Genomic DNA, 22,014 nt, shown 5'->3' with positions numbered 1-22,014 from the left:
GAATGGAGCCCGACTGCAGCGTTGTGCTTCCTCGACAGATATGCAGTATGATGAAGACGATGATGAAATCACCCCCGACTTGTGGCAAGAAGCCTGCTGGATCGTTATTAGGTGACTTTTTAAAGCTCACTGTTCATAACGCTTCAGTGTACGTGCTCTTGGTCTTACAGGTAACATCCAGTTGGCTAGCAGCATGTCATGGGAGCTGCAGGCTTGGTTATGCTAAATTGTGTGGTTTAGCACTTTCAGAGCAGAAGGGCTTTAAGCAGAAGCAGCAGGGTTGTCATTAGGGATTAAGAAGCCCTACTGGCCCCCAGTAGGGGGGGCAGTCATCTTTTGAATGAAGTGAGAAGTGATTTTGATACCATATCAAGCACATGATTTTGCCCGCTACTCTCACAGCTGATGCTGGCATTAGGAAGTCGCTACTTAGCCATTTCACCATGTTAGTGTTTTTCTAGCAAGACATGAGTGTCCAGGACCTGCAGCTTCTTGTGACTGTTAAGGAGTGGGATGCTGTGTGGAACTGAGTAAAAAGTGTTTCTCTTGCTAATTGCATCATTCATAATATGTATACGACTGGTGTCTTAGGGGAGTAGTTGCAAACAGAACAGTATCTGCAGGGGTGGTCCCACAGGCAGTCTGGATGGAGAGCGGAGATGAGAAACCTTGGAGGCAGGAGGAGGTCCTTTTTCTTGCAGCCCAGTGAAGAGTACTACCTTTGCTTTCAGTCAGGTGGGAGGTAACGGAGGCAAGTCCTTCAGCTGAGGCTGCACATCACTCCGTATGAGGAAACACTTTTTTACTGTGAGGGTGACCAAGCACTGGCACGGATTGTCCAGAGAGGTTATGGAGTCTCCGTCCTTGGTGGTATTCAAAAGCCATCTATACACAGTCTTGGGCAGTCAGCTCTAGGTGACCCTGCTTGAATGGGTGATAGGACAGGATGATCTCTAGAGGTCCCTTCCAACCTCAACCGTTCTGTGATACAGGTTGCACTTTCCCTTTCTCCTTCCCCTTGTGCAATAGCAGACTGTGCTGGCAAGATTCACTGTGGCAACAGTATGATAGCCAAGGGTGTGTTCCCCTTCTTGGGGAAGCCTGAGTTATTGGTAGGGAGGTAGTTCTTACTAGTTTTCTCCAGAGATCTTGGCAGTGACGGAGCAGGAGCTGAGGTAGTGTGGGTTCCCTGGCTGGCTTCAGGAATGTGAGGTAGAGGAGCTTGCTGGCAGGAGCTCATGCAGCAGATGTGTTTAGGTCATCCCATTAAAAGTTAGGATGTGGGGCTTTGAATTTAGGCTTTGATTTTTACGGTTAGGTTGTGCTGGGTTGAAGCTGGGTGACACAAAGGCTAGGGGAAATCCGGAGAAGGAGTGATGCTGGGAATCTCTGTGTGGCTGGAACAGAGGGGATCCAAGCTAAGAAAAGTTCTGAGAACTGTTACCTTGACTTAGGGGCATGCACTCAGATTACTGCAGCTTGGAAAATTAGTTAAAGCAAAGTAATTTCCATACATTGCTGAAAGTTTTAGCTGAAGCCACTTTCACTGAGGTTTCAGTCATCATGTTTCCCTTCTAATTTAAGGTAGACTGTGCATACAGTCATGGCTTAGCCAAGAGGTGGCAGCAAGTCTGTCACTTTGTAGTGTCTGTGCCTTCAAACACTGAGAGAGAATTGTTTAGCGTTTTTGGGCATCTGTGTTTGAAATTCATGCCTTGGGAAGAGTGAATGTGTTTGATTCTGTGCTGTATTTCATAGCTTTTGAAGGTTTTGTAATAAATACATCTTAAGCTTGTTGATGTATAAAGTACATGAATTAAATTAAGATCTTTTGTTCATTAATGGACTTTTTTTTTTTTAGCTCCTATTTTGATGAAAAGGGTTTAGTCAGGCAACAGTTGGATTCTTTTGATGAGTTTATTCAGATGTCTGTGCAGAGAATTGTTGAAGATGCTCCACCGATTGATTTACAAGCTGAAGCCCAGCATGCCACAGGAGAAGTGGAAGAGCCGGTAAGTGGAGACCCCCGGCAGAGGTGATGTGTTTTTACAATGCAAAATGGCTTTAGGTGGGTTTTATTCAGCCCCCGTCTTAAGAGACGGCAATACATCTGAGTTATGACACCGCTCATGTGGTCAATAGGACAGAAGTACGAACTCTTTGGTGTCTATGAGGTACATGGCCAAGTTTCCAGATAGTTGGGTATATGGCTGAGAAACACACCTAAGAGCTTTGTTATCCGTGGAATCAAACTTCCCTCTTCTGTACAGTTACCCTCTCCTGCTGGCTAAATTGTTCGTTGAGTAGAGAAATGACCAAGCAAAGGTTGTAAGGCAACGAGCCTTTCAACTTGTATACGTGCAGGTCTGATGATTTGCTTATATTTCCCTACCCCCCTTGATTTTGGTCTGTGAAGGAACGCTTTATGAGTAGAGCGGCTCATCTCCAGGTCCTTTTGCACGCAAGGAGGTCAAGAGCCAAGTTGCCTTGGCATGCTTGTGCACCACACATACGAAACACTTGAACAAAGCTACTGTTGTGTAACTGCTTGCTTTCTTTTAAGTTCTAGCTCCCCCTACCAGACACACAAGTGCACTTTGATAAGGGTATTGTTTTAACACTTCTACCCCTTTATTTTAAATGTGAGGCTTTTGATTTAAGTGAATGCAATGCTCGAAATCTCATTGCAGTAGGATTCTGAGGGGTGAGTGGCTCTCAGAGCAAAATGAATATCCTGGAATTATTCTATTGCTGAACGGTATCTGTCCTTTCATGCCCATGGTTTCACTGTAACAAGTGAAAGGATTTCTGTGGAACTAAAAGCTATTAAATTTAATGTTTTGTGCATGGGAGCAAAGCTTTACAAAAGCTCACACCTTGTTTGATATGTCAGCTATCTCATTGTATGTGTTGAAGCAGATTCACCTTTTTGCATCATAAAACTAGCAGTTTTATCTAAAGTTACATAAACTATAAATATCTAAGTAGGCATATGTAAGGCATATTGTTTGTTAATATATTCACTGACTTGGCAGATTTTGAGTTTGTTAGCTATTCTGTAGGAAGGAGACCTATTTGGGTACTTTATTCTTCTCTTACCAATGGTTTTGACCCTTCAGTTTCCTCTGGTTTTTTTATTAATGAGGTGTTCAGAAATTATTGAAAGTTTTTTGAGTGCTTTTTTGATCCAGTCATCTGAATCGGGATTGTTTCCATACCTTGGGCTGATGACATGCAGCAGCATTGGGTATTAAGCTCTAGGGCTGCTTTTGAACAAGCGAAATGGATGTTTCTTCCATTGCAGGTAAATGTCTTCTTGTTTTCCAGCCCCGGTATCTGTTGAAGTTTGAACAAATCTATCTCTCCAAACCTACACATTGGGAAAGAGATGGAGCACCCTCACCTATGATGCCCAATGAAGCCAGACTGAGAAACCTTACGTAAGAATGAACTCTGTAGTGGATAAATGCAGGGAAGGACTGGCCCTGCATTATTAATTGACAGTCTTTTTCAATTTAGTAGTGCCTTGAAAACGTAATAATTACTGCTCTATTTAAATTTTGATGTCTAGTTGTTAAATCCAGACGGTGATTTGGTAATAATGCTTAACGTTACCAGTGAGTGCTTGAATAACTGCATTGATTATCCTTCTGTATAACCTGGAGTAATAACTGACAGATAACACGATGGTGTTTTTATTCTGTAGGTATTCAGCCCCCTTGTATGTGGATATAACTAAAACAGTTATTAAAGAAGGGGAGGATCAGTTACAGACACAGCATCAGAAAACTTTTATAGGAAAAATTCCTATTATGTTACGTTCAACATACTGTTTGTTGAATGGCTTAACTGACCGTGATCTTTGTGAACTGAACGAATGCCCGCTTGATCCTGGTGGCTACTTTATCATTAACGGATCAGAAAAGGTAAGAGATTATACCTTGCACAGTCATCTTCACAGACACTGAAAGTTCCGTTACTTGTTTCCGTATGTTTTGCCAGGACCATAAGCACTTTTATTCCAGTGTATCACAGTTACTGCAGGCACTCGTAATCTTGTAGAAAGATGGGCTTTTAGTCCTCTGTTAGGACTTTCTCGAACCACCTTTTCTTCTCTGAGGCATGTTTCCCTTCTTCAGTTTCATAAACTGTTTTGCATTGAATGCCATTAAGTACTCTAGATATTTTCCTTTCCATTTTCAATATTGCAGAGCAGCATGCACTCTAAAATGAGGTGGTACTTCACTCAGAGTCTCCTCCAGTTTGTTTACAGCTGTATAGATGCATTTTATTACAAGAATAAGTTTTTCCCTCCATTGCTGTGGATTCAGCTTTAGCAAATCATATCCTCTCCATGCTTGTGCCTCACCGATGAAACTGCCAGTTTTTTTGTAACTGACAGCTGGGCAAATGCAGCAAAAGAAGTAGAATTGTATTTTTCTTCTTGGGGGAAAAAAAATAAATAAATCTGTCTTTGACCGTCGGAGCTGGCATTTAAATTCAAATGCCTGTGTAGTGCGTTGGCCTTGGAAACAGATAGTGAAATTCTTTCTTTATCAGTGTTTTGCCTAAAGCTAACACAAATGTCTCAGCGCAACTAGCAGATGCAGTAAGTACCTCATAGAGAACAGTGTTCTCGGAGTCTTTTGTTTTGGTTATTCTGTCTTAACTAGGTGTATGTTTTGCTTAATACTGTATTTTTAAAATGTAGAGTATAATCCAACTGAGTTTGGCAAATTGACTTCATGCTGTGCAGTGCTTTTAAGGCATGTGAAGGAATAGTAGAACCACGCTGTGCTTGTTACTTTCAGCATGCCCTTTGTCAGTTATTTACTAGTGTTCTTGTTTCTAACACAGGTTCTGATTGCTCAAGAGAAAATGGCTACAAACACAGTATATGTGTTTGCAAAGAAGGATTCAAAATATGCCTACACGGGAGAGTGTAGATCTTGTCTGGAAAATTCCTCTCGACCAACAAGTACTATATGGGTTAGCATGCTGGCCAGAGGTGGGCAGGTATGCCTAAGCAGTAATAACCCCTGCCCTAGGGCTTACATGAAAGATTGTTTTAGGAGTTTTGTTACTGTCCTGTCTCTTCATGTCATTTACTTTTGGGATTTTGAGAAGAAATTTCTTCTGATGCTAAGTTATAAAGAAGGTAAAATTAAATGAAAAGGTATTCTGTTTGTCATAGATTATACCTGTCTCTGGGACAAGTAATTTGACGAAGACTCAGTTTGTGGCAGGTTGTAGGGCGAGGCTGAAAAAATCATTTTAGAATTACTGTAAATGAGTTTTTAGAAAATCCAAACAAGTTGCTTCCTGTTTTTTTGACAAAGGGCAAGAGTAGGAGCAGGCACCCTGTCTTTGCTGCCGGCCAAGGTTTAGATGTGTTTTGCAGACCACATACTAATTCGTATTTAACATCTAATTGTGCCACCTGTGAGGGGAAATAAGTACTATTCATAACTTCAAAAGCAGAAGGTGTCAGTACTCATTTACCGTTGCACAGATGTTTGGAAATTCCCAAACATGTTCAAAGAGTAACTTTAATAGAAGCCGTACACCACTCTGCTCCTGATGGCTGGGGCAGTCTTGAGTGGTTGTCCCTCTGCATCCCACAATGTTTGTTTCTTTCTGGGAGGGGGGGAGCAGCTACTTGAATGATCATGAGAATGGAGAGTCTTACACAGTGGATTAGAAAAGCTGGGCTTAAGCTGACAAAGGAAAGCTGAAGGTGGATAGGATTGCCCTTTGCAAGTACACAAGGGGAGAGAAAGGATGCGCAAGAGTGAATGAATAGTATTATCACCGCTCCCTACAACTACCTGACAGGAGGTTGTAGCGAGGTGGGTGTCGGTCTCTTCTCCCAAGTAACAAGTGATAGGACGAGAGGAAATGGCCTCAAGTTGCGCCAGGGGAGGTTTAGATTGGATATCAGGAAAAATTTCTTGACTGAAAGAGTGGTTAAACATTGGACCAGGCTGCCCAGGGAAGTGGTTGAGTCACCATCCCTGGAAGTATTTAAAAGACGTGTAGATGCGGCGCTTAGGGACATGGTTTAGTGGGCATGGTGGTGTTGGGTCGACGGTTGGACTTGATGATCTTAGAGGGCTTTTCCAACCTTAATGATTCTGTGATTCTGTGATTTAAATTCCTTTGTATCAGCAAAGGAATTTAATAATTTAAATTTAATAATTTAAATTAATAATTTAAATTTAATTAATAAATTAATTTAAAACTTGCTTTCCAAGTTTTTGCAGACTTCTGAAGTTAGAAATGTTTTTAAAATAAGAAAGTCACTGATGGAGTAAGGTTTCAGAATAGCTCCTTAGTTGGCCTACTGAGAAGTCGTGGTTTCCTGTAGTGCTTGAATAAATACACTTATGCTGTATCATCCAAGTCCAGAGAGATATTTTTATTTAAAGGCAAGATCATTTAAGACTAATGTATGTTTTCCCCCATCTTTTCAGGGTGCAAAGAAGAGTGCTATTGGTCAGCGCATTGTAGCAACTTTGCCATATATCAAACAAGAAGTCCCCATCATAATTGTCTTTCGTGCGCTAGGCTTTGTGTCCGACAGGGACATTTTAGAGCACATCATATATGATTTTGAAGATCCAGAAATGATGGAAATGGTAATATATGTTAAATAAGTTATTTCCTGGCTTGACATTTAGTGATGTGTAGGTGTGGCTAATCATCATTCAAAGTATTGTTCATTTTCCAATTGTAATTTATTACTTCATTATTTTTGTGGGTCGTCTATTAGAAATGTCAAAAGTTCTCTGCCTAAACCTATTCTAATGAATATTTTAAGTGAACAAAGTACAATGGAAATTTTGAAGAGTTAATATGTATTTGGAGAGGTAGCGTCTTATCCTGCTGCCATTGACTTTAATTGTAAAATCCCGATTTATACCTGAAGCAGCAACAGGCCTAGAATATACTTGAATGAAAACTATTTTCTGAAGTCAATAAACTATTTTTATGTGCTTCCTGCATGCTCCATTACTGTTTTCTGCTGCTCTTGAAAGAGCTACTATAGTAAAGCCAGAAAGAACTGCATCAGTAATTAGCAGTTCCTGAAAAGAATCATCAGCAAACTACTGCGCAGTTTCTGTCAACCCCAACAGGCACTGGGTGCTACAGGATTTTGCTGTGTTTTGTGCATTAGGTCAAACCTTCTCTGGATGAAGCGTTTGTCATTCAGGAGCAAAATGTTGCTCTAAACTTCATTGGATCAAGAGGTGCAAAGCCAGGTGTCACCAAAGAAAAGAGAATCAAGTACGCTAAAGAAGTCTTGCAGAAAGAAATGCTCCCGCATGTTGGTGTCAGTGACTTCTGTGAAACCAAAAAGGCCTATTTCCTAGGGTATGTCAGTATTTTCTGTCACACATCTGCAAATGGACACTGAATACAGATTTTATTCACATATATGTATTATGATTGGAAGAACACACTGAATGGGAGTTTGTTTTTAACCGCAGTCTTCTGGATACTCAGTGATAAACTTTAGGGCACTGGTATATTTTTCCTAGCTGAGAAAATGCAATGCTGATAAAGTAGGAAAAAAAAAAAAAAAGAAACAAAACAAGCCTCCAACACATTCTGGGTCTTACGTTCGATGTGATGATAGTGATAAATTACTCTTTTTGACATGGTGTTGCGTGGACAACATATAGAGGTTGATAACTAATGTGTAGATAAGTACTGATAAGCTGTTTGTAATGTAAACCCACTCTTTAAAACTACTAGCACATCCTCTTGACCACTGCTTATTGGCATGCAGATGAACCATAGCATCAGGAGACTTACCATTTTATACCTGATTCCGTGTGCTTAAACACAGCACATATTACAGTACAGGACGGACATGTAGCAGAAGGTGTGTTGCCATCATGATGTAAATATTAACTTCTCTCTGTAGTTATCTGAACTTTCAGTGGGTCATGCACCTCTAAGGACGTACGTGCTGAAGAGGTATGTTTTAGGACAGCCGTATCCTAAAGATCTAGAACGGACAACCTTTAGGAAACAGTTCACTGATTTATCTGTGAAAGCATGTAATCTTTGTTGTGAATGTCTGCTGTCAGTTTAAAACATAAACTATCTTACTTGCTTAGGTATATGGTTCATAGATTGTTGCTGGCAGCACTGGGAAGAAGAGAGCTGGATGACAGAGATCATTATGGCAACAAAAGACTGGATCTTGCTGGGCCACTGTTAGCTTTCCTGTTCAGAGGGTAACTATAATATATACATTTTCTTTGGAGGTAATTAATGGTAGAGGCATTGCCGACTCTGCGCTTCTAAACCAATCAGACTATTCTGTGGTGTCTGATACCCGGCCTAGGGCAACACAGCCTGTATCTGATTATGACTTTTTCATGGAGTGGGTAAGATACCTCTAATAGTAGGTGGCTAGCATCAGCTTGTTTTGAAGCATATTTTGTGCATGTTCACAAACAGGTTAATTTGTTTTGGTTTTTTTCCCCTTTCCTCCTCTAGTTACAAATTACTTGCTTCTGTTCAGGAGGCCAGTGACATTTTTTCCAAATAGTGCCGGGTAGGCTGAATTGCTATAGCACTGTTTCATCATGTTTCTTGGCATCTTCTTCTACAGAATGTTTAAGAACTTGCTGAAGGAAGTGAGAATATATGCACAAAAGTTTATTGACAGAGGGAAAGATTTCAACTTGGAACTGGCAATTAAAACAAGAATTATTTCAGATGGTTTGAAGTATTCATTGGCAACTGGAAACTGGGGTGACCAGAAGAAAGCTCATCAGGCCAGAGCAGGAGTATCTCAGGTACAATAGCTGAATAAAGCATGGTAGCATTTGTCAGGTTTGCATAAGAGTAAAACCGTATCATGGAAGAGTTTAACACTGCTTGGCAGCCATGCGTGTTGTATGTTAAATAGAACCATTTTTAAAAGGAAACTTCCATAGCTGAAACGGATGAAGATCCAAATAGTTGAGTCTGGTGTGGGGTTTGGGGTTTTGTTGTTGTTGTTTGGTTTTGATTTTAGCTATTGTGTTCACTGTTGGTGTAACTCTTGTAAAGACTTCTTGTGTTAGAACATATGCTTGTGTGTCTGGTCAAGTCCTAGTCCCAGGGAATCTTTAGGGAGGATGGATTTCTTTCCTTTAATTACTTTCAGTGCTTCACAAGTGGTTAAAGAAACTTGAGTGACACCTTGTAGTATAACAGTTATGTGTTCCACAGCTAATGATGAGGAGCACTGACTTTATTAGCCCACAGCAGTGCTTAGTTGAGCTTGTTTCTCATAAAGGTGGAAACAGGAAAGAGGTAAGAGTTTTTAAATGCCAGCACGTTTTGTTTGGCGAGATCATAATTTGGGGAAAGCAAAGTTAGGAAAGGGGTGAAGATGGTAGCTGTCCCTGGATGGTGTGTTGTAAATGCTGATTTGCTCCTAATAACTCAGTCATCTTAGTTTTTCAAACTAAGTTTGGAAAGATCTCTGTACTGGCAAACCCTCCTGGTGAAAATGCAGCTTAAAAAGTATTTTTATGAGTATCACTCATTCTAGTTACCTAATCAGAGTAAGCTATATTACAAAAAACAGATTTTAAGGGTAAACTTAGTCTAAGATTGATGGAGGTGAACTAAAAAGTGTAGCTAACAAAAATCAGAGCGATTTTAGTTCTTTTGAAGAACCTAATTTCTAGAGGGCATTGATCCTTTGCTCTAATGTATCATGATGCTGGTCAACAACACACTTAAGAAGCTTTGACTAACCAAATTCCTTACTACATGCAGGTGTTAAACCGCTTGACTTTTGCATCTACGCTTTCCCATCTGAGACGCCTGAATTCTCCAATTGGTAGAGATGGTAAACTGGCAAAGCCCAGACAGCTGCACAATACGCTGTGGGGAATGGTTTGCCCTGCTGAGACTCCAGAGGTAATGAAAGTAGTATTTATGTCAGTACTTACTCATGCCCAACTGCTTTTATCCACTAGTCATTTTATAGCCATGGCACTTGTGATGATCACTTGCACTTTTTTTGAAATACTGACATGAATATTTAGCTTTATAGTTAACTCTGTAGTTGAATGGTAGAAATTAATAGAGTAAATAGCATGGTTTGTGTCCAGTTCCTTGAGGACTCAAAGTTTAAGTTCTTGGATCTTATTGGGGGAATCTATTGATTTGGAAATGCAAGTTAATTTTGTGTTTCAACTAGGGTCATGCAGTAGGACTTGTGAAGAACTTAGCCCTGATGGCTTACATTTCTGTGGGGTCTCAGCCGTCGCCAATTTTGGAATTCTTGGAAGAGTGGAGTATGGAAAACCTGGAAGAAATATCTCCAGCAGCAATAGCTGAGTATGTGCAAATGAAACTGTTTAAACAGACTTAAGCTTTTTATCTTGCACAACACTTCAAGGGTTTGGTTTTTTGTTTTGGGTTTTTTTTTTATTTGTTTGTTTTTCCCTCTTTCTAGTGCTACCAAGATCTTTGTTAACGGCTGCTGGGTAGGAATACACAAAGATCCAGAGCAGCTCATGAATACCCTAAGGAAGCTCCGTCGTCAGATGGACATCATTGTGTCGGAGGTATAAATTTTATGTCTAGAGTTCGGGTCTCTTTTTAGATGAGGGAGGATAATGCCTTGATACTACTTTGCAAGCTCCAAATAGCATTATTTGCAAGTCTCTTTCTGAACATACTTCACATGGCTTGTTTTTTTTTTTTTTTTATTTTGGGAGTTTTTTGGGGTTTGGTGCTTTTTGGGTTGGTTGTTTGTTTGATTTTGTGTGTGGTTTGTTGCTTGGTTGTGGCGTTTTTGCTGTTGTTGTTTTGTTTTTTTGTGTGTGGAGTTTTTTTGTGTTTTTTTTTTTTTTTAAGAGGATCCAGTTGAAAAAACAGTTCAAAATAGTGTCTTGAAATGCTTCTGTTTCTAGGAGTGTTAATGTTTGTTCTGTGTTGCTGATAGCACCTGTAAGGCCTTTGCTTTAGAGAACTTTGTTACCCTATTTTGTGTTTTGTAGTTTTGATTCTAGGCTGAGACTTTGTACTCACAGCATGCTGCTTTCTTGTACAGGTCTCAATGATTAGGGATATTCGTGAGCGAGAAATTCGCATCTATACTGATGCAGGCAGAATTTGTCGGCCCCTTTTAATTGTGGAAAAACAGAAGTTGCTGTTGAAGAAAAGGCATATTGACCAACTGAAGGAACGAGAGTATAACAATTACAGGTGAGATATGTTCCTGAAATTCAACTGAACGGCTCATTTTCCATCTTGGAAGCTGCAAGTTCCCCCAGATTGGAGAGAGAAATGTTTAAAGCTTTGTGCAACACAAAGATGCTTTCTCTGCCTGGTAGCTTAATTCATTTTTTTTATCACACTGAGACAGTGGTAGTAGTAATAAGCCAGGGAAGCCCTTGTTCTTGTTACTGATGAAGAGACCTATTTTATGTGTTAGCTGAGTATTTCAGACATTGGTTATTCAGTTGGCAGGATCTCGTGGCCAGTGGTGTAGTAGAGTACATTGATACACTGGAAGAAGAGACTGTGATGCTGGCAATGACTCCAGATGACTTGCAAGAGAAAGGTGTGGCATATTGTTCAACATACACACACTGTGAGATTCACCCATCTATGATCCTGGGAGTATGTGCATCTATTATCCCTTTCCCTGATCACAACCAGGTCAGTGCATCACTTCTGACATCCTGCTTTTAAAGTTGATAGAAAACCCACTGGTGTATGGGTAAGAGCTTTATATACATATATACCGGTCTTCCCTTGTCTGTCTAGTCTCCCAGGAACACATACCAGTCTGCTATGGGTAAACAGGCTATGGGAGTTTACATTACAAACTTTCATGTTCGTATGGATACGCTGGCACATGTGTTGTATTATCCTCAGAAGCCCCTTGTAACAACACGCTCCATGGAGTACTTGCGATTTAGAGAGTTACCAGCAGGTATGTTGTCAGTTAATGTTTACTAAACAAAAATACTACTGTTTTGTTTAAACTATGTCACAAATGTTGTGTGTAAAATACCTGAATATTTAGCAAATGTATGTAATTTAAAAATTAATTATAGGTTAAAAGTTAACTTGTAGCTGGACACCTAGACTGCAAAAAATACATTGCTAGTGTTGCAGCTGAAACTACTTTATCCATATAGTCTGCTAAAATCTAACTGGAAAAATGCATTTTCTGTATTGGTATTTGCTAAGTTCTTCACAAGGGGTCACTCTTGACTCTCTTTTCTACCCAAAGCTGCATTTGCTAATACTATGTGGTTTTTGCGTGTGGGACATGGAGGTTTTATCTCGGAAAGGGTAGAACAGCCTCACTATAGAGAATACAGCTTATTTTGAGTTACAAGGAATGCCTGTCTGGTACGTGTGCATCCTTTCAAAGTATTTGTTCTGCGTATTATAGGTATCAATTCGATTGTAGCCATTGCATCATACACAGGCTATAACCAGGAAGACTCTGTCATCATGAACCGTTCTGCTGTTGACAGAGGCTTTTTCAGGTACGACTTTGGAAATTTTTTTTTAACTGCTTGGAAGGAAAAAAAAGTATACTGAGTTGTCCAGAGGCTCAGGAAAAGTTCGTCTTACGCTGGAAGGCACCGTTCTCCAAATCTCTCCAACCTGAGCAGCTTTTTAATTTTTTTTTTTTATTTTTTTTTTAATGGGGGTGGAGGGATCAGCACAGTGAAAATGGTGAGTGTGTATCTTAGCAAAACACAGCGAGTAATCGTTCATCCTTTGTGTAACCTGACTTCCCACTCTGTCTTCCCAACTCTTCCATTTTGGTCTTCACTACATTTACTGTTCTTTGTACAATGGTTAAATGAAAAAAACATTTGGACTCTTTGCTGTTATATTTTCATATAACTCTTGCCAGTTATATGAACTCTTTAACGGCAGTATTGCAGCTTTGTAATAAAGCCTTGTCTTTAGTAGCGCAACAGTTGCTACCAGTGAGGATTGGCATGCTCCTCTCCTTAGTAGGAACTGCAGTTGGGACAACTGGCACCTGATGTGACTTTGTGCATTATAGTTCTTAGATGGCTGTGGTTAGCTGTATAGCTGATCAATAGGTTTCTGGTTTTGTTCATTTTCTTTTGTCCAAGTTGGGCCCAAGAAGTGGGCTTGGTATCCCAAGTGCTTGGAATCTTGGATCCAATGTAGAATAAATATGAGACTATCGGACTTTTATGGCTCACGTGAAGCTTTTATAGAACCTCCTGTGTGCATGGGAGCAATTAAATGTGGATAATATTTATCTGAAAGGCTGTGGCTTTGGTGTGCTGGCAACTGAGGTGGCAGTCAAAAACCCATAAAGCCCCAGAAAGAAGCCTATATAAATTGAAAGTTTTCTACTGCAGCTCAGTTGTACTGAGTGTGGCACTGCAAGGTAGCAGTAGAAGCCTTAAAATGCTTGCAAAACGGCAGGTATAAGGAGAAAAGTAATATGAGAATGATATGATGAAGATGTGAATAATCTTTAGGAATAATAACTACTTTTGAGATGTCAAGCAGGTCCAAAGGTCTCTGCAGTTCATCAAAAAATTAGCATGTTATCTATAGGTACTTTGGCAATATCTGAAAAGTGACCATCAAAATGCCATTTGAAACTGTTTTGTTTGTTGGGTGGGGTGTTTTTGTTTTCCCCTCTTCAACGATGGTCAGATTAACAAGACTTTAGAGGAAGGGTTGTGTGGCATATGAACATTATTTGTTTTGGTTGTCATTAGTAACAGTAGCCATAATATGTGATAAAGGGGTGATTATAGTGAAACTGAGATGTACAGATGAGGAAAAATGATGCTGGTTTCACTGGAGAAGGCTTTATAACTTTGTTTCAGATCTGTGTTCTATCGCTCATACAAAGAGCAAGAGTCTAAAAAAGGGTATGACCAAGAGGAAGTTTTTGAAAAGCCTACACGCGAAACTTGCCAAGGTAAGATATAGGAGTGTATGAAGACTGACTTTTTGAAGTAAATTTTTGTGGGCAAGGTTGTTAATGTTGTTGAACTGATTCAGTCTTTATTTTGGGACATATAAAATAGCAGAAATGTCTGTATTAATAGCAAAATACATCAGCTGAGATATTTGCATAAAATTATCTTCAGACATTTTAGCAGTAGTCTGAAGTTGCAAGCAGACTTGTTGAATTTCTACAGAGCATCAAAGTCAGTATGTTGAAAAATTTGGGAGTCTTTTTTTTCTTTTTTTTTTCCCCTCTTTTTTTTCCCAAGGTATGAGACATGCAATCTATGACAAACTTGATGATGATGGTTTGATAGCACCTGGGGTACGTGTGTCTGGGGATGATGTCATCATTGGCAAAACAGTAACGCTGCCAGAAAATGAAGACGAACTGGAAAGCACTAATAGACGTTTCACAAAGAGAGACTGTAGCACTTTTCTGCGAACTAGTGAGACTGGTATTGTAGATCAAGTCATGGTAACCCTTAACCAGGAAGGATACAAGTTCTGCAAGATTAGGGTGAGCACTGACGTATATGCTTTCTACTTCTAATCATTTTTGTTCTGTATTTAAGTTACCAATTGAATGTTTTCCTGTGGCTTACAGGTACGCTCTGTAAGAATCCCACAAATTGGAGATAAATTCGCTAGCAGACATGGTCAGAAAGGAACCTGTGGTATCCAGTACAGGCAGGAGGTAGTGATTTTTTTTTTTTTCCCCCCTTCTTAACATTTTCTCTCTGATCTTCTTAGCATTGGAACTGCCTTAAGTGAGTTGTCTGTGGAATATCTACTCAGGTGCAATATATTGACTTAAATTTAGCTAAAATATGTTTAGAAAGGGACACAGTTGCTTCTTACGTGGTACTTCAGTGCCTCTGAAATGCTTTAAAAGATGTAATTTGAATCCATGCAGCTGCTTTTCTTAAAGCTGGTATTCTGGGAAGTACTGACTGTCTGTTTCCCTGTTCTAGGATATGCCCTTCACCTGTGAAGGCATCACACCTGATATAATTATCAACCCCCATGCCATCCCTTCCCGCATGACCATTGGTCACTTGATTGAGTGTCTTCAGGGGAAGGTAAGAAGAATCTTTCATGCTGTATGTCTGAGCAATATGAATTAAAATGTTTTTTGGTTCCCTCCCCGTTTTTGTTTTTTTTTTTAAAGATACTACTCCCTGGTAGGTGTTAATCCACTAAAAACTAAGGGTTGTTCTCCAGTTACTTTATAGCAAAAGCAGGTTTCTTGGGGAAGACCTACAGTCCTGTAAATTTTGTCCAGCAAGTTGGACTACAACGTACTCTCTCATCTGTTGCTTTTATTCCAAACATTTCTTATGACCTAGAAAAAGGAGTAGCAAAATTGTTGATAGTGTGTATTTTTTAAAATCTCACTATAAATTGTGTAGCTGGTAAACAAAGCAAGATAGGGTACTATCATGGGCGTGGGATCTCAAGTTCTGGCATTAAGAGTTAAAACTGTTTGAAACAGCTTAATGTTGTCTGACCAGTCCTTCAGAAATCTGACAAGCTTTTGCAAATCTCTTCTCTGTAGGTGTCTGCAAACAAGGGAGAAATTGGTGATGCTACACCTTTTAATGATGCTGTCAATGTGCAGAAGATTTCCAATCTTTTATCAGATTATGGCTATCATCTAAGAGGAAATGAGGTATAATCAAAATATCAATTCGCTGTAATTTTTTTAATATACATTTGATGGATAGTAAGGCTTATGATTCAGTGATTGCATTGACTACTTCAGGTCCTCTACAATGGCTTCACTGGTCGAAAAATCACATCACAGATCTTCATTGGTCCTACATATTATCAGCGGCTGAAGCACATGGTAGATGACAAAATCCATTCTCGTGCAAGAGGGCCAATCCAAATACTTAACAGACAGCCCATGGAAGGTAGATCTCGGTAAGGATGTTTATTAGTTTCTATCCAGTATTTTCTTGTTCTTTCAAGTTTTTATCCCTAAAAATTAGCTGCCTCAACTTTGCAGCTAGAACTTAATTAGCTCACCCCAATTAGCCACCCATTTTCATGTGTTTGGCTTAAGATGATGTACTGGGTGCAGGTGTCAAGGTTTTGGTAGCAGGAGGTGCTGCTGGGGTGGCCTCTCTGAGAAAGGACCAGGGGTTGCCCTGTGCTGGACACAGCCACTTACAGCTGGCTCAAACAGACCCGCTGCTGGCCAAAGCTGAGCCCATCAGCGACGCTGGTGGCACCTCTGTGGTAACATATTTAAGAAAGGGTAAAAAATGCTGCGCAGCAGCTGTGAGAGAGTGGTGGGAAAATGCAAAAGGAACAGCCCTGCAGGTCAGAGAAAGAGGAGGGGGAGGAGGTGCTCCCAGCATCGAAGCAGAGATCCCCCTGCAGCCTGTGAAGAGACATGGTAAAGCAGGTTGTCTGCCTGCAGCCCATGGAGGACCATGATGGAGCAGATATCCACGCTGCAGCCTGTGGAAAGCCCACACTGGAGCAGGCTCCTGGCAGGAGCTGTGATGTGTGAGGGATCCATGCTGCAGCAATCTGTTCCCTGTACCCTGTGGGAAGGGCCCATGCTGGAGCAGTTTGTGAAGGACTATCCCATGGGAGGGACCCCACGCTGGAGCGGGGAAGCGTGAGGAGGAGGGAGCGGCAGAGTGGCACTGTTACGCGCTGACTGCAACCCCCATTCCCTCTGTCACCACGGGGAGGGGAGGAAGGAGTTGGGAATAAAGGAGTGAAGTTGAGCCTGGGAAGAAGGTAGGGGAGACGATGTTTTTAGTTTTGTCTTTGTTTCTCATCATCCTACTCCATTTTTAATGGGCAATAAATTAAACTAATTTTCCCCATGCTGAGTCTGTTTGCCTGTGATTGTAATTGGTAAGCTATCTCCCTGTTTTTATCTCGACCCACGAGCTTTTCCATCTTATTTTCTCCCCCTGTCCTGTCAACATGGGGAGTGAGAGAGCTGCTTGGTGGGTATCTGGCAGCCAGCCAAGGTTAAACCCACCACAGATAAGTAGAGGATGATTTAGTTGTTTACCTCGTTTTGCTGTACGGTTGTGCTGTGGCTGTTAGCTGTCTGACATCTGCTTTAGAAATGCTCAGCAGCAGTTACAAATTATTGTGTTTGCATTTTCCCTCACAGTTTTATTATGAGGTGTTAGAGGACAATTAATGCACAGCGTTACTCCTGCCTTGTAATACTGCTCTTGTGGTTCTGATAAGTTACTTGTTCCACCAACAAGAACTGATGTATTTTGCCAATGAACTCAAAAGTTGAAGGTTTTTTTCTTTTCCTCTTTTCAGTGATGGTGGCCTTCGTTTTGGAGAAATGGAACGAGATTGCCAGATTGCTCATGGAGCAGCCCAGTTCTTGAGAGAAAGACTGTTTGAAGCTTCAGACCCGTACCAAGTCCATGTCTGTAACCTCTGTGGAATCATGGCGATCGCAAACACAAGGACTCACACCTATGAATGCCGGGGATGCCGTAATAAAACTCAGGTACGTGTGGTTTTCATCAGCCAGTGTTCCTCTTTGTGGGTAAGAGGAAATGCCACTCGGGTGAACAGGAGAATAGGGAAGTAAATATTTAAAGAAGCACCAGAACAATTGCTATTTTAGTTTCATAACTGTTTCAAGTGTTTATAGTGCCCTAGTTAATTTGGATATTTCCTTATTAATTTTACAGTGTTGGCTTGTTACTTGGCAGGAAATGCTGTTCAAGTATTTTGCAGTGCAGAGTTTTCAGAGACTTTAAACTCTTGAGAGCTTATTTTTAGAAGTAAAACTCAGAATCACAGGAATTTAGAGCCATCGCCCTTGTGACTGTCCCCATGAAGATATTTATGCTTGCAGAGCGGGGTCCCCATGGGAGGTCTTTTGTGTTGCACTTTTTTTTTCCCCCCTTTTTAAATAATAATAAAAAAAAGCTCTGTAGTGTGTGCTTGGTTACGGAACTGTGTCAAGGGAGAGTGGCAGCAGAGAGAAAAATAGTTGCCTTAAACGGGCTTGTTCTTGTGCCAGGGACTGACTGCTGCAACTCTAACAACGGCATTGAGGCTACTGAAGAGATGCGTGCTGGAAATCTTAACTGCATTTACTGCACATCAGGCACGCTTTGCTATCCCCATGTTCCGTGTTAAATGGCTCTTGTTTAAGATCAGATCCCTTGGCTGCAGGCTTTATCATTAAAAATGTGTTCTGGATAGCTGCTGTGTAGCCTCTACAGACAGTCTAAGCTTCCCTCTTGCTTCGTTACTGTCTGTGAGCAATTCTTGTTAAATGCTTTCATGCGTAACCGGATTCACTTTTGAGCCAAAAACTTGACAAGTTATTTGTGTAGAGCGTGATGGAAGTTGATGCTTTAGGAGTGCTTATCACAAGCCTTTTGAAATCTCTTTCCAGATATCTTTGGTTCGGATGCCCTATGCCTGCAAACTCCTCTTCCAAGAACTGATGTCTATGAGTATTGCACCTCGTATGATGAGTGTTTAACCTTTAAAGGGGTTGGCATTTTTTTAATGATGAGACTGAAGCGCTCAAGTTTTGTTTCATTTTGTGTAGGTGGCATTTAAAATACAATTTTACTCATCTGCTATGTGCTGTTCAAAAGTACGTTTATTTCCTGTAAATAAAAATTTGTAATCAAACTTGTGAATCTCTTTATTTGTGTATCTGTGAAAGAAGCGTCCAAGCAAATTGGTAATCAAAGAATAAGGGAGTTAAGAGGGAATGATTAGTCAGCTAGGAAAAGGCAGAGGTTGCAGCTTTCCAAAATACTAATTTAAAACTGTGCGTAAGTGAAAGTCCTCACATCACATCACAGCTCTGCACCATCATCTGTGGAAAAACAAAAACATGTTACGCTCTGTACTGTTCCAAGGGGTAATATCACAACTTGGGCAGTAGCACAGTGAGTTAGCTGATGGCTTAGCTGAGGGCGAGACCTGACAACTCACTCCTGACCCCCTCCTTCCTTCTTTCTTTCCTTCCTTCCTTCCTTACTGCAGGACTACAGCAGCAGGGGAATGGCAATAGGTGGCATTTTTCTGTGCTGAGATCACCTGGACGCGGGACACAGACTCCCTAACCGCGTAGTGTGTAGCTATGATGTCTGCCAGTTTGTTCCATTAAGGTTATCATTTCCTTTAAGTAATTGTGGACTGCCAGCTTACTGCTTAGCTACCGCATGCTTACCTGAGAGCTTTCCTACAGCTGAAAAGAAACAGCTGTGACATGTGGTGTGCACATAAGCCATTAACCATGAGGCAATAGACGTGGTACTACAGCTTTGCGGTAGAGTTACTGTGAGAGGGCGAGGGAACATCTATTCTGGGGTATAAGCGTGCTGCTCATGGAACAACTCGGTAAAACTCAATTTCATTCACATCCATAAATAAGATGTTTGAAAAGGGATTAGAGACTAGCTAAAAACCTTCAGCAAAGTTCCTGTGGGGAAGTGATACTGGGATTCATTTTACGCTCTTATTTCAATGCCAGGTGCTGTTAATATTCTAAAGGAAGTCTTCCAGCTCTTCAGGGATATAAGGATACAGAAAGTCAAGACTGTATCATTCAGATAAAGCTGCTGGATTAAAACCAAGGATGATGTTCAAACGTGGACTTTGGCAGCACAGTATTCTCTAGCTGGATGCTTTGTTCCCAGTGCCTCTGCCTCTAGCACGGTTACAATTACTGTTCCACCTCTCCGGATTTATTCCGAAGCACACGTGGCCTCGGTACTAAGCCATGCTCTTTGCAGCTGGAATGAGGGTGGCTGGTTTGCCATCAGCTTTGCACACAGCCTGGCAAAGAGGACCCGGGTTTGAAAACTGGCTGAGGGCTGTGGAGGGTAAAGGCTTCAGGTCTTGCCTAAAGGCCTGCTGTGGCATGTGTGTCCCATCCCGGGTTTGACGCTCCAGCATGCAGAGAGAGAATGGCAGGGACTAGGATGTTTTCAGGATGGGGAAGAATGAGGAGGTGCAGGGACTTGGCAGGAATTTAAGCGCTTGAAGTTTCCCCTCTGTTTTGGGGCTGGTTGTGCCAATACTGCTCCCAGGAGAGATGGGCAGGTTTGGAAGTGTCCCAAGAACAGTGAAAGGAGGATACAAATTTAGGGCTGGAAAACCACTGAAAGTTGCTTTGTAAAAACCCCAAAAGGTGTTTTTAATTTGGTATCTTAATCTCCAGTACTTTACAGCACTTGGGGGGTTATTTAACAATCCCTTCAGAACTCTAGCAGCTGAGATTTGCTGGGAAAGTTTTGCCAAACCCAGTAAAAGCTGCATGCTAAACTGCTATTTCTAGTGTGCGGGTTTTTTTTTCAGAAAGCATTAAACAGAGGTGGTCCTTCTGTACCAAATAACTGAGGAAACGGTTAGGGGAAAGAGCTGCTGAGTGTTCAACCACACTACCTACCTTTGGTCAGTGCTATTTCATGCAGAGTTTCCACAACGTGGATTTTTGCAGAAGCTGTTGCCTCTCCTTTGGCGTTTGATGCATGACACTCATATTCTCCAGCATCCTCTTTGCTCAGAGGAGATATCTAGGGGAAGAAACACCCCCCATCCCCCAATAAGTATCCTGTGTATAGGTGGCGGCGATTCTGTTTTAAGGCATCTTTATATAACTTGTTAATTGCTTGAGACGTGATGAGACGAACAGAGTGCATGAAGTAGCAGTTAACCCTTAGGGACCACACTGACTGCGAGATTTCTTCCGTCAGCTCTGAACAGTCTGGTTCAGATTGCGGTGGCTCTCTCCAGTAAGGTTTGGGACAAGCACCCGCTCCTGTGGATCAGCCTAGCTTTCTTCGCTGCTAGGCCAGATTACGTGTGCTGTAACGCTCCCTCCTTTTCTTTTATTGTTTACTTAGTTTGGAGATGTGTCAGACTACTGCATGCTTGGTAAGGGGAGGGAGGCAGGAAGAAAAAGCATTCCTACAACATGCTGCATCCAGTCAGTCAGTTCAGCAAAATCATCGGCTCAAACCTTTCCCTCTCCTTGTTTCCACCTCTGCTTTTGGAAGTGGTACGGGAACCAACACCCTGAGCTGTGCTCCCCTGCTGCCAGCTTCTCTGCAGCTGGGAGCCGTCATACTTGCAATTCCTTTACCGGGATGCACAGCAGCTCCCTCTGGCCACCCCGCTGCTTCTCTCTGATGTAAGGCGATTGCCGATTAGCCTGCAGGTACTCCCGTAGCTTAGGAGGTCTGCTGAGTGAGAGCTGATGGCTTCTGCGCTGTGCTATCCTCAGGCAGGTGATGTGCTTCACTGAAGAAAGGAGAATTCTACCAGATCTATAAGGGCTCCTCAGCTGTGGGTCCTTCTTAGGGATGCCTTGCCTCTCTGTACCGATTACTTCCTAGACATGGAGAGGGTCTCCTTCCCACTAATGGCAGCAGGAAAGTAATGACATACAGAAAGGAGATCTTTTATTTAACTCTCGCCCTCTCTGACTGTAGAATGCATGCTTCTACCGCAAGCTAGACAGAGGTGAAAAACTGCAACGGGCGAGACCGGAGCCAGCAGCCACCCTTACCCTTCATGTCTAATTCACACAGGTTGTTTTCCTTTAAATGCCCCTGTCTGTTGCCATGTGTCTTCTGTACTGTTCTTTGTTCATGAGCTGTTTGCAAACTGCACTGTACTGTTTGTGCAGCTTTATGCCTACACAAAGTACTTACGAGCACCCAGCCAGTCACTTCGTGTTTCTCAGGGCCCCCTCGGGTCTGGATAGCTAAGTTTTCCCGGTCCCCAGGCAGAAGCTCCATCCTCTGGACACCATACTGTCCCCGAATTATCTAAACAGAAGGGCAGAAAGGTGTGAGAACTTTGGGGCTTATTTATGCTAGAACTGTTAGGACCATACCTGCACACAGACAAGACCAACACTAGTTTTACATGAATGTGTTTTGTGCGGGAGCAGTGTTTTTTCTAGTGCCAGCATTTCACCTTATCCTCCACGTACTGCAGCCCCACTACCCCAATGCCTCAGCGTCTGCAAGGGGGCTGCGTTCTCCTTGC

The 22,014-nt window shown here is 41.6% G+C and overlaps 2 protein-coding genes across 2 annotated transcripts in view; one reads left to right on the top strand and one right to left on the bottom strand.

The window, feature by feature from the left end:
• Window positions 1–40: 40 nt before the first annotated feature.
• POLR2B (polymerase (RNA) II (DNA directed) polypeptide B, 140kDa) lies at window positions 41–18,634 on the top strand. Its single transcript, XM_009329768.1, has 24 exons — window positions 41–111; window positions 1,862–2,012; window positions 3,328–3,440; window positions 3,707–3,926; window positions 4,858–5,016; window positions 6,474–6,638; window positions 7,178–7,374; window positions 8,127–8,246; window positions 8,627–8,813; window positions 9,787–9,930; window positions 10,214–10,353; window positions 10,472–10,583; window positions 11,072–11,226; window positions 11,484–11,682; window positions 11,791–11,959; window positions 12,428–12,524; window positions 13,866–13,960; window positions 14,259–14,509; window positions 14,597–14,686; window positions 14,964–15,071; window positions 15,548–15,661; window positions 15,755–15,915; window positions 17,296–17,491; window positions 18,395–18,634. The coding sequence occupies exons 1-24, from the start codon at window positions 41–43 to the stop codon at window positions 18,482–18,484; spliced, it is 3,504 nt and encodes a 1,167-aa protein (XP_009328043.1). The 3' UTR covers window positions 18,485–18,634.
• IGFBP7 (insulin-like growth factor binding protein 7) overlaps window positions 18,590–22,014 on the bottom strand; it is a 16,418-nt gene continuing 12,993 nt past the window's right edge. The window contains exons 4-6 of the mRNA XM_009329825.1: window positions 21,675–21,791; window positions 20,408–20,534; window positions 18,590–18,829 (exon numbers count right to left, since the gene is read on the bottom strand). Coding sequence (XP_009328100.1) covers window positions 18,810–18,829; window positions 20,408–20,534; window positions 21,675–21,791 — 264 coding nt within the window. The 3' untranslated portion in view covers window positions 18,590–18,809. The remainder of the gene's footprint in view (window positions 18,830–20,407; window positions 20,535–21,674; window positions 21,792–22,014) is intronic.

The sequence above is a fragment of the Pygoscelis adeliae genome, unplaced genomic scaffold (genome assembly GCF_000699105.1).
Source record: "Pygoscelis adeliae isolate BGI_AS28 unplaced genomic scaffold, ASM69910v1 Scaffold67, whole genome shotgun sequence".
NCBI classification, from domain to species: Eukaryota; Metazoa; Chordata; class Aves; order Sphenisciformes; family Spheniscidae; genus Pygoscelis; species Pygoscelis adeliae.
This window is presented reverse-complemented; position numbering and strand designations above follow the sequence as displayed.

Coding starts and splice junctions, on each gene's coding strand:
- POLR2B (XM_009329768.1), top strand. CDS start 41: ATGCAGTATGATGAAGACGATGATGAAATCACCCCCGACTTGTGGCAA. Junction 10,354..10,471: donor TCTCCAGCAGCAATAGCTGA/GTATGTGCAAAT, acceptor CCCTCTTTCTAG/TGCTACCAAGATCTTTGTTA. Junction 14,687..14,963: donor GTATCCAGTACAGGCAGGAG/GTAGTGATTTTT, acceptor TCCCTGTTCTAG/GATATGCCCTTCACCTGTGA.